Source organism: Cucurbita moschata, unplaced genomic scaffold, assembly GCF_002738365.1.
Source record: "Cucurbita moschata cultivar Rifu unplaced genomic scaffold, Cmos_1.0 Cmo_Scf00034, whole genome shotgun sequence".
Lineage (NCBI taxonomy): Eukaryota > Viridiplantae > Streptophyta > Magnoliopsida > Cucurbitales > Cucurbitaceae > Cucurbita > Cucurbita moschata.
In genome coordinates, this window is record NW_019268550.1 from 289,386 (window position 1) to 300,641 (window position 11,256).

At 41.3% G+C, this 11,256-nt stretch overlaps 1 protein-coding gene across 4 annotated transcripts; it reads left to right on the top strand.

Moving 5' to 3' along the window:
* LOC111430634 (glutamate synthase [NADH], amyloplastic) lies at nucleotides 1-11,217 on the top strand. 4 transcript variants are annotated; one of them, XM_023066958.1, is made up of 22 exons: nucleotides 1-988; nucleotides 1,181-1,300; nucleotides 1,763-1,876; nucleotides 2,130-2,282; nucleotides 2,443-2,543; nucleotides 2,627-2,720; nucleotides 3,194-3,303; nucleotides 3,415-3,518; nucleotides 3,700-3,879; nucleotides 3,966-4,309; nucleotides 4,386-4,456; nucleotides 4,539-5,008; nucleotides 5,104-5,973; nucleotides 6,197-6,351; nucleotides 6,633-6,794; nucleotides 6,881-8,485; nucleotides 8,636-8,851; nucleotides 8,967-9,235; nucleotides 9,389-9,694; nucleotides 9,791-10,058; nucleotides 10,205-10,462; nucleotides 10,637-11,217. In XM_023066958.1, the coding sequence occupies exons 1-22, from the start codon at nucleotides 599-601 to the stop codon at nucleotides 10,949-10,951; spliced, it is 6,675 nt and encodes a 2,224-aa protein (XP_022922726.1). In that variant the 5' UTR covers nucleotides 1-598; the 3' UTR covers nucleotides 10,952-11,217. The 4 variants fall into 4 exon arrangements, with proteins under 4 accessions (XP_022922726.1, XP_022922725.1, XP_022922728.1 ...); XM_023066957.1 differs by having other exon boundaries at nucleotides 2-988; nucleotides 8,624-8,851; XM_023066960.1 differs by lacking the exons at nucleotides 1-988; nucleotides 1,181-1,300; nucleotides 1,763-1,876; ... (1 more) ...; nucleotides 2,443-2,543; nucleotides 2,627-2,720 and adding an exon at nucleotides 2,776-2,844 and having other exon boundaries at nucleotides 8,624-8,851.
* The last annotated feature ends 39 nt before the right edge of the window (nucleotides 11,218-11,256 follow it).

Consider the following 11,256-nt stretch of genomic DNA (forward strand, 5'->3'; position numbering starts at 1 on the left):
TCTCTCTCTCTCTATCTGGTTTCATTTTGGATTCTATAAATCTCACTCATCTGCTTCGTTTATGTGAAAGAAGAAATAAGAAACCTAATAGCGGAGCTGCTTCTCGTTTGCGTTTCGCCGACTCTCGTTTCTATTTCTCTCCCCGATTTCTCTGTCTCTCTGGTTTTCCGGGAAAATTTGTTGTCCAAACCTCCTTCTCCTACGATCTGCGGGTCGCAAGGAGATTCTTCCTGTTCTCTAGCTTCCAGATTTGAATATCATCTTCAAGTTTTTTCGGCTAAGCCTACCGATTATAGTCTTTAACTCCATACTTGTTGTCTGTCTTCATATTCTCTTTCGCTCTGAAAGCTCCCAATCGACATACTACTCTGTTTTTTCACTCATAAATCCTGAACAACCTTTCGTTTCCAGAAATCTCGAGGAGTAAGCGTTGCCAGATCTGCAGAGTTGCTCGTGTGCAACGTGGGAATTCTATCACGTCTCTGTTAAGAAATCTGAGAGTTCATTTGGATCTAAAATTGGTTATAACGAGGTTCCATAAGTTGTAGGGGTTAACTTTGATACCGTATCGTGGGATTAGCTCGTTTGTGATTTTACAATGCTGGCGAAATCCGGTTCTCTTATTAAACTTACGGCCGCTCCTTCCTCATTTGATAAGTCCTCTGTTAAGCCTCAGTTGAATGTCAACTCTAAAGCTCGTATAGGCGCGAGAGCTGCTCGATGCTCTGCTTCGAAGGCAGCATCGAGGTCGTTAAACGTGACGGAGAAGAAGTTCTTTGGAGCCCGCTTGAGGGCTCCGGGATCCGGAGGAGTCCAGTTCTGGCATTTGGACGGTCCTGGTCGGTCACCGAAGCTACGGCTTGTTGTCCGGTCGGGTCTGTCGGCTGTGCCTGAGAAACCGCTTGGCCTTTACGATCCTTCTTTTGATAAGGACTCCTGTGGAGTTGGGTTCGTTGCTGAGTTATCCGGCGAAAGCAGTCGCAAAACGGTTAGCATCATCGAATTATTTCTTCTAAATGGATTTTGTTTATTGAAATATGATACCATATTACGGCTGGATTCCTCTTTAACGTTTGATTTGGAAATTTTCGTCTAGCATGGACATGTATTGGGTATATATATTTTGTAAAATGTCTTTTTGGCTTTAATTCGGGTGTTCTTGTGATGTTGCTTTTTGCAGATTACAGATGCCTTAGAAATGTTGGTTCGTATGTCACACAGAGGTGCTTGTGGTTGTGAAACAAATACCGGTGATGGAGCTGGGCTTCTTCTTGCTCTTCCACACGAGTTCTTTAAGGAGGCACGAATTTTTGTTGTGTTTTATTTTTTCCTCTTTCATTTTTTTTTTCAATTTTGCGACTGTGATTCATCCTCCACGATTGTTCATTTTTTTCCCTTAAAAAAGATGGTTTCCTGAAGGGAATCCCATATATTTTATTTTTCGAGTTTGATTTACCTTCTATTATCCAAGTATAATGATTAATCACGGTTTCATGGATGAATTCGACGATAAAAAAAAGTATTTTTGATGGTGGGTTGCGAGCCTTTTGAAACCCGTTTCATTCATTGAAAATTTTGACTTCTGGGTAAAAATATTACTGCATCTGCATCTGCATCTAACGACGGTTCGTTATCGCGAAATTAGTTGTAACGATTAAATATTTCAAAGACAAAAAGCTCAAATATTTCGTTTGCTTGATTTCTGCTTGATTTTATGTGCTTGATCCTTGTTTAGTGGTACTGATGGTTGCCCTCTTTTTAGGCGGCAAGAGATAATGGTTTCGAACTCCCACCGCCGGGACAGTATGCCGTTGGCATGTTTTTCTTGCCCACGTCGGATTCTCGTAGAGAAGAAAGTAAAAAAGTATTTGCGAAGGTATTTTCCTAAAACTGAATTTCGTTTCATCTTTTTCTCTTGATTTTGTGCTCTTTAACTTCCAGGTCAATTATTCAAATTTCGAGCTACAACATACTCAACGCCTCTCAGTGTCTCTTTCGTCTTGTCCTTAATATCTAATAATACCTAAAATCTGATATGGTCTATTATGTTTTAGAAATGTATTGGTTGGTTAAGTGACGTTTATGCGACGTGATCCATTGACGGTTCAATGCTTTACTTGTGTTTTAAGGTTGCTGAATCACTTGGGCATTCTGTTCTTGGATGGCGGTCTGTGCAAACAGACAATACTGGATTAGGGAAGTCTGCCTTACAGACGGAACCTGTGATTGAGCAAGTGTTCCTTACCCCAAGTACAAGGTCGAAAGTTGACTTGGAGAAACAGGTGATCTTCTCTTTCATGTTCTACTTTCAGTACTATAATTGAAGCTTACTCTTACTGGGCTCAGTAGTTTGGTCCTGTAATTTCTTTAATGTGCAATTTTGAATGCATCTGGTTAAATTTAATCTGAAACGGGTGGTTCTTTGTGTGATTCTTTAAATAGATGTACATATTAAGGAGGCTTTCAGTGGTAGCTATTCAAGCTGCACTAAACCTTGAGCACGGTGGCGCAAGAGACTTCTACATATGTTCTCTCTCCTCGAGGTGATTTTGAAAGGCCGCATCAGTTTCTATAAGATCTGACTATCATATTGTCATAACTTGAACTCACTGGCATAATTTTGTAGGACTATTGTGTACAAAGGTCAGTTGAAGCCCATTCAGTTGAAAGATTATTATCTGGATCTAGGGAATGAAAGGTTTACGAGCTACATGGCCCTGGTAAATATTTTATCCATTCACTTTCTTCTTCTCCACTAACTTCATATACTCCAACAAACAGCATGGGAACAACCGGTAACTGAAGAGAGATGCAAGGTTGAGGAATGACTTCTGAGGCATTGAGGTTTGAATGATCTCTTAAGTTCTTCCACTTCCTTGATTTCTTGTTAAATTTGGATGCTGGACTGGATGGTTGGATGACTTTGGTAAGAAACCTCATTACCAAGTGAATCATATTTGCAGAAACACATGGCAGCCATCTGTGATCTGTTGTTGAGGATTCAGCTTGCAATAGTTAAATGAAAAGAAATTGTTTTGAAACTGTCTAGCTTAGGTTATTGATCACCATCAAGGTTGAACAAAGATGAATACTGCCTGTAACTTGTTGTTTCACTCCATCTTTTGACCAAAGAAGGAAAAAATAAATAAAAATGAAAGGAATGACAAATTAGGTTTATGAAATATTGGTGCAGATACACTCCCGTTTCTCAACAAACACTTTTCCTAGTTGGGATCGTGCTCAGCCTATGCGTGTCTTGGGCCACAATGGAGAAATCAACACTCTTAGAGGCAACGTGAATTGGTATGTTTTCTGAGTGGACTTCTTACAAAGTTTCTCTTTCACTTGTTCTCCTTCAATATCTTGTAAACTATCTGCAACACTGATTTAATCTGAACTTTATTTTCCCCTTAGGATGAAGGCACGTGAAGGTCTACTGAAGTGTAAGGAACTTGGCCTATCAGAAGACGAGTTAAAACATCTATTGCCCATTGTGGATGCTAGCTCTTCAGATTCAGGTGAACTATCTACATTAAATCTCTTTGTGCTTGCATGCATAGATCTGTGCATATGCTGATACCTGCAAAAAACTGCTTGATTGTTGTATGTCAGTGACAATCATTCATTATACATGATTATTGATAATTCCTCTTTATGATTTATTTATCTATCATTCCTTTTTGTGCTGCTACCCTGTAGGAGCTTTTGACGGTGTTCTTGAGCTTTTAATTAGAGCTGGTAGAAGTCTTCCAGAAGCTGTCATGATGATGATCCCTGAAGCATGGCAAAATGACAAGAATATGGATGCACAGAGGAAGGCATTATATGAATACTTTTCATGTCTCATGGAACCGTGGGATGGACCGGCTCTTATTTCATGTAATATACACAGACTTCTGAATCAATTCAAAATTTGTTTACGAGTGAATTCTGAATTTTGGTTATCTGCAATGTTTTTTTTGTAGTTACTGATGGCCGCTATCTTGGAGCTACATTGGATCGCAATGGATTGCGGCCTGGTCGTTTCTATGTAACTCACAGTGGTAGAGTTATAATGGCCAGTGAGGTTGGGGTGGTGGACATTGCACCAGAAGATGTTTCACGGAAAGGAAGGCTCAACCCCGGGATGATGCTTTTAGTGGATTTTGAAAATCATGTTGTTGTAGATGATGAAGCCTTGAAGCAGCAATATTCTCTTGCTAGGCCTTATGGGGAGTGGCTTAAAAGGCAGAAGATTGAACTAAAGGACGTCGTTGGTTCAATTGATAAATCTGAACTGACCACTCCATCTATTGCAGGAGCGTTGCCTGTAAGTACGAGGTCAATCTCACTTCAGTTTTTCTTTGATTATATTTATCTAAATATTACTCATTTATGACTTGTAGACATCGGCTGATGATGATAATATGGAAACAATGGGCATTCATGGTTTACTCGCTCCCTTGAAAGCCTTTGGGTATGTGAGCTGCTTCATAAGCTATCTAATTCCATTCCCTCACTATGGAAAACCGCATTTTCAATTTTACTTTGTTGTGTAGTTACACTACTGAAGCCTTGGAGATGCTGTTGCTTCCGATGGCCAAAGATGGTGTTGAGGCTCTTGGTTCCATGGGAAATGATACTCCACTTGCTGTCATGTCCAACAGAGAAAAGCTCCCATTTGAGTATTTCAAGCAGATGTTCGCACAGGTTACAAATCCTCCCATTGATCCCATCAGAGAGAAGATAGTGACCTCCATGCAATGTATGATTGGTCCAGAAGGGGACCTGACTGAAACTACTGAAGAACAATGTCATCGTCTCTCATTGAAAGGTCCTCTCGTATCCATTGAAGAAATGGAAGCAATAAAGCAAATGAACTACAGGGGCTGGCGAAGTAAAGTTGTAGATATCACATATCCAAAATACCTTGGTAGAAGAGGTTTGGAGGAGACCTTGGATAGGATTTGTGCTGAAGCTCATGATGCAATTAGGGAGGGATATACTACACTTGTGCTTTCTGATAGAGGTACTCTAGTGTTTTGCATTCTCATTTATGCTTTCTACTTTTAGTTCTGCATCTTCCTGCTAACAGGTTTAATATTTTCTCAATTCATTTTCTAGCCTTCTCAACCAAGCGTGTTGCTGTGAGCTCCCTCCTGGCTGTTGGTGCCGTCCATCAGTATCTAGTTAAAAATCTAGAACGCACTCAAGTTGGCTTGATAGTAGAATCTGCAGAACCCCGGGAAGTTCACCATTTTTGTACACTTGTGGGGTTCGGTGCTGATGCTATATGCCCTTATTTGGCTATTGAGGCCATCTGGAGATTACAAGTTGATGGGAAAATTCCGGCCAAATCAAATGGTGAGTTTCACACCAAGGAGGAATTGGTCAAAAAGTACTTCAAGGCAAGCAACTATGGGATGATGAAAGTTCTTGCGAAGATGGGAATATCAACTTTGGCTTCTTATAAAGGTGCTCAAATTTTTGAAGCTCTTGGTCTTTCTTCGGAAGTTGTTGAGAAGTGCTTTGCTGGAACTCCAAGCAGAGTAGAGGGTGCAACTTTTGAGATGCTGGCTCGTGATGCACATAATTTGCATGAAATGGCTTTTCCCTCCCGAGCTTTCCCACCTGGCAGTGCAGAAGCTGTAGCATTACCAAACCCTGGGGATTATCATTGGAGGAAAGGTGGTGAAATTCACTTAAACGATCCAGTAGCCATAGCAAAGTTGCAAGAGGCTGCTCGAACTAATAGTGTAAATGCCTATAAGGAGTACTCCAAGCTTGTTCATGAATTAAATAAAGCATGTAATTTGAGAGGACTCCTGAAATTTAAAGAGACAGGGACGAGTATTCCCCTGGATGAAGTGGAGGCTGCTAGTGAAATTGTTAAGCGATTTTGCACTGGTGCAATGAGTTATGGATCAATCTCTCTGGAGGCGCACACTACTTTGGCCATGGCTATGAACAAAATTGGTGGAAAATCAAACACAGGTGTGTTTTTGTTCCTTAAAGGGAAATTGAGATTTTTTCTAGTGTTCTAATTTTTCTAACATTCTTTTGGAGTCAGAATTTTCGATTTATTCTTATGTTCTTTTGGTCTTTAACAAATATAATACTCTCTTCCCTTTGCAAATAATTTGTTTTCTAGTGATAGATGTTGACATCATTTCCTTCCGCATATGCTGAAGCTTTTTATATGAAATTTCTGTTCAAGGTGAGGGAGGTGAGCAACCGTCTCGAATGGAGTCTCTTCCCGATGGTTCAATGAATCCAAAGAGAAGTGCTATCAAACAAGTCGCAAGTGGGAGGTTTGGAGTTTCAAGTTACTACCTCACAAATGCAGATGAATTGCAGATAAAAATGGCTCAGGTATTCATTTGATTTTTTTGAATCGATATGGTTGTTCATGTTGGTGTGTTTTCCTATTCGCATTTCATTTTGCCTCTTCACTCCTATTGGAACAGAGGTTCATCCTTTTTATGGAACTATGTTCATGGCAGATGATGCTGTGTCTGCAAAGCACCTCTGGGTGTTTTTGCATCTTTAATTGATGTCTACATTTGAATGTGGTGAGGTGAAATAAGAACTGTAGCTATTTATTCTCTGAAAATTCGCTCTATTTAAATTTGCAATGTTGGTTATTGCATCAGGGGGCCAAGCCTGGGGAAGGTGGTGAACTTCCCGGTCACAAGGTGGTTGGTGAAATTGCAAAAACAAGAAATTCTACCGCTGGGGTAGGGCTTATCAGCCCACCTCCTCATCATGATATTTATTCTATTGAAGATCTTGCTCAGTTAATCCATGACCTCAAGGTAAGCCAGCTTGTGAATCATCAGTATTAAAATACAAACTTCTTTGACCGACTTGTTGAGTTTTTTCCTTTCCTATTGGCTTTCAGAATTCCAATCCAGCTGCTCGGATTAGTGTGAAGTTGGTGTCAGAAGCAGGCGTCGGTGTAATTGCTAGTGGAGTTGTGAAAGGCCATGCAGATCATGTACTAATCTCAGGTCATGATGGAGGTACAGGTGCATCAAGGTGGACTGGCATCAAGAATGCTGGGCTTCCATGGGAACTGGGGTTGGCTGAAACTCACCAAACTCTGGTTGCTAATGACCTTCGTGGTCGTACAGTGCTTCAGACAGATGGTCAATTAAAAACCGGAAGAGATGTGGCTATAGCTGCTTTGCTTGGTGCAGAGGAATTTGGCTTCAGCACTGCACCCCTTATTACAATGGGCTGCATTATGATGCGGAAGTGTCACAAGAACACATGTCCTGTTGGAATTGCTACTCAAGATCCTGTTCTTCGAGAGAAGTTTGCAGGAGAACCTGAACATGTCATCAACTTTTTCTTTATGGTAGCTGAGGAAATGAGGGAGATCATGTCCAAGCTTGGATTTCGTACAGTCAATCAGATGGTTGGTCGTTCAGATGTGTTAGAAGTCGATAAAGAAGTTGCTTGGCAAAATGAGAAGCTAGAGAATATTGATCTATCTCTATTACTTAGACCTGCTGCTGATCTACGTCCTGAAGCTGCACAATATTGCGTGCAGAAACAAGATCATGGTCTGGACATGGCTTTGGATCAAAAACTGATCGCACTTTCAAAGTCGGCTTTAGAAAAGAGTCTTCCTGTATACATTGAAAGCCCTATCAACAATGTTAACCGTGCTGTTGGAACAATGCTTAGCCATGAGGTAACCAAACGTTATCACATGGCTGGGCTTCCTTCAGAAACTATCCATATCAAATTCAATGGAAGTGCTGGGCAGAGTCTTGGAGCGTTTCTCTGCCCTGGCATAACGCTAGAGTTGGAGGGTGACAGCAATGATTATGTTGGCAAAGGATTATCAGGTGGAAAAATTGTTGTTTACCCTCCAAGGAGGAGTTTATTTGATCCTAAAGAGAACATAATCATAGGTAATGTGGCTCTTTATGGTGCTACAAGTGGTGAGGCCTATTTCAATGGGATGGCAGCAGAAAGGTTTTGTGTACGTAATTCAGGGGCAAAGGCGGTTGTGGAGGGTGTTGGTGATCATGGATGTGAATATATGACTGGTGGCACTGTTGTTGTTCTTGGGAAAACTGGAAGAAATTTTGCTGCTGGTATGAGTGGAGGTATTGCTTATGTCCTTGACATGGATGGAAAGTTTGAATCCCGATGCAATCTTGAGCTTGTAGATCTTGACAAAGTTGAAGAGGAGGATGATATTGTGGCCCTAAAAATGATGATACAGCAGCATCAGCGTCACACATCCAGCAATTTAGCCAAAGAAGTCCTCGACAACTTTGAGAACCTATTGCCTAGATTTATTAAGGTCTTCCCAAGGGAATATAAGCGTGTTCTTGCAAACATGAAAGCTCAAGGAGCTACCAAAGAGGTTTCAGAACCAGCTGCTAAAGATGTTGAGGAGGAGTCAGATGAGGCAGAGTTAGTTGAAAAGGATGCATTTGAGGAGCTCAAGAAAATGGCTGCTGCCTCCTTGAATGGGGATTCCAAACAGGTAAATTTTGAGTTCCAATAGACCCGTTCACTCTAAAAGTATAGTTGGCCTTTTTTCACTAGTTTCCATTTTGGGGGTCATCTTATCTTGATTGATGTTAAATTTGATTTCCTTGCTCTGTACTGGTCTGACTTAAAGTTGGATCCAAAGGTTGAAAAGACGGAACCGCCAAAGAGACCTACTGAGACACTTGATGCTGTTAAACATCGAGGTTTTATTGCTTATGAGCGTGAAGGAGTTAAGTACAGGGATCCTAATGTTCGAATGGGAGATTGGAAGGAGGTTATGGAAGAATCAAAACCTGGGCCGCTATTAAAGACTCAGTCAGCTCGATGCATGGATTGTGGTACCCCATTTTGCCATCAGGTGATGGTCTTTACTGTAATTTCTTTTACTGAGATTTTTCAATATGCTTGTATCTTATTATACAAGAATTAAATTTTTTTTTCCTGACCCTGATTGTTATTTTTTATAATTTCAGGAGAGCTCTGGATGCCCTCTTGGTAATAAAATTCCTGAATTCAATGAGTTAGTTTATCAGAATAGGTGGCGTGAAGCCTTAGAGAGGCTTCTTGAGACAAACAATTTCCCAGAGTTTACTGGCCGGGTCTGCCCTGCCCCATGCGAAGGATCTTGTGTTCTGGGCATTATTGAGAATCCTGTGTCCATCAAAAGCATTGAATGTGCCATCATAGACAAGGCCTTTGAAGAGGGATGGATGACTCCACGGCCTCCTCTTACAAGATCCGGGTATGCTGTTGTTTCTGTCATTCTTTCTGTATGTTACTTGGTGAATAGTTCAATTTTATTGTTTAATAGTACTATTTTAATATTAAAAAGACTTCATTAAAAGTGTCATTTTGTTCTATGTTTAGTTCTCATAGAATTTGTTAATTAATGCAGGAAAAGAGTTGCTATTATTGGGAGTGGACCAGCTGGCTTGGCTGCAGCAGACCAGCTAAATAAAATGGGACACACGGTGACTGTGTATGAACGGGCTGACAGAATTGGAGGACTTATGATGTATGGAGTTCCGAATATGAAGACTGACAAAGTGGATGTAGTTCAGCGGCGTGTTAACCTTATGGCAGAGGAAGGTGTAAATTTTGTTGTTAATGCTAATGTTGGAACTGATCCATCATATTCTCTTGATCGTCTTCAAGATGAAAATGATGCGCTCGTTTTGGCTGTTGGTGCCACAAAACCAAGGTAATTCTCTTCAAGTTTCTATCCAAAGAATTTTGGTGCACAGCTCCAATCGTTTTTAAGAATTCATTGAAAATAGGCGAGTAATGTTTGTTTCAGGGACCTTCCTGTACCTGGACGGGAGCTTTCTGGAGTCCATTTTGCCATGGAATTCCTTCATTCGAACACAAAGAGCTTGCTTGATAGCAATCTTCAAGACGGCAAATACATTTCTGCAAAAGACAAGAAGGTTGTTGTCATTGGTGGTGGTGACACTGGAACAGATTGCATTGGAACCTCTATAAGGCACGGTTGCAGTAGTGTTGTAAACCTAGAGCTTCTTCCTCAGCCGCCACAGACCAGGGCTCCAGGAAACCCTTGGCCACAGGTTTGCCTTCTTTCTTCTTTGGTCTCCTATTTGGCATTTTGGAAAACGCTTTACCTGTCACCCTGCTATGCACTGGATAATGCATCGTTACTTTACTTTGGCTGATGGGTTACATATTTATGAGTTCACCATTTGTGGGATTGCAGTGGCCTAGAATATTCCGAGTTGATTATGGACACCAGGAAGCAGCTACCAAATTCGGAAAAGATCCAAGATCTTACGAGGTTTTGACTAAGCGGTTTATTGGAGATGAGAATGGGGTAGTGAAGGGACTTGAAGTAATACGTGTTCAGTGGGAGAAGGATGCCAATGGAAGGTTCCAGTTTAAGGAGGTGGAAGGCAGCGAGGAAATAATAGAGGCTGATCTTGTTTTACTGGCGATGGGGTTCCTCGGGCCTGAATCGGTTAGTAGTTTCATTCAAAACTTGCACTAGTCAGATATGACTTGTTGTTAACCGAGGGTTGAATGTGAGAAGTAAAAGATTAGGGTGTTTGAGACCACTCTAATCCTAGCTGAAGGATACTCTACAACACTAGCTTGATGTTAACGTGTGCTTTTGTTTCTTTGCATTTTACAGACAGTTGCAGAGAAGCTGGGCGTGGAGAAAGATAATAGGTCCAACTTCAAGGCCGAGTATGGCCGCTTCTCAACTAGTGTAGACGGAATCTTTGCAGCCGGAGACTGCCGTCGGGGCCAGTCCCTCGTGGTTTGGGCCATCTCTGAAGGACGGCAAGCAGCTGCTCAGGTCGACAAGTATCTGTCGAAGGAAGAGAAGAACCTTCTTGTTGGTGAAGGAGGCTATGAAGGCGTTGGGAAAAGTTCCCAAGATTATAATAATAGGCAACAGGATAGCAGCAGCAGCAGCAGCAGCAGACACACAATAATGACATAGGCGATGAAGCTTTTGTCCAAACTTCCCTTCAACGAAGAAAGGAAAACTTGATACCTTTGGCTGAAGATTTGATATATTGTACTCCTTAGAAGCCAATATCAGGAGGAGCACCCAAGCAAGGTGTGCAGCTTGTGAGGATTGGGTTTCTGTTGTTGGCTATTATATTTAAAGAGAGAAGGAAGGGTAAAGGAATGAAGGGTGTGGAGATGGGTTAAATAGTAGTAAGGTTTGCGATATTGTATGGCTTCATATGGTCTCTTCTATCATGTTGATAGGTGTTTCTAAAATCCCCCCCCCCCCCTTTT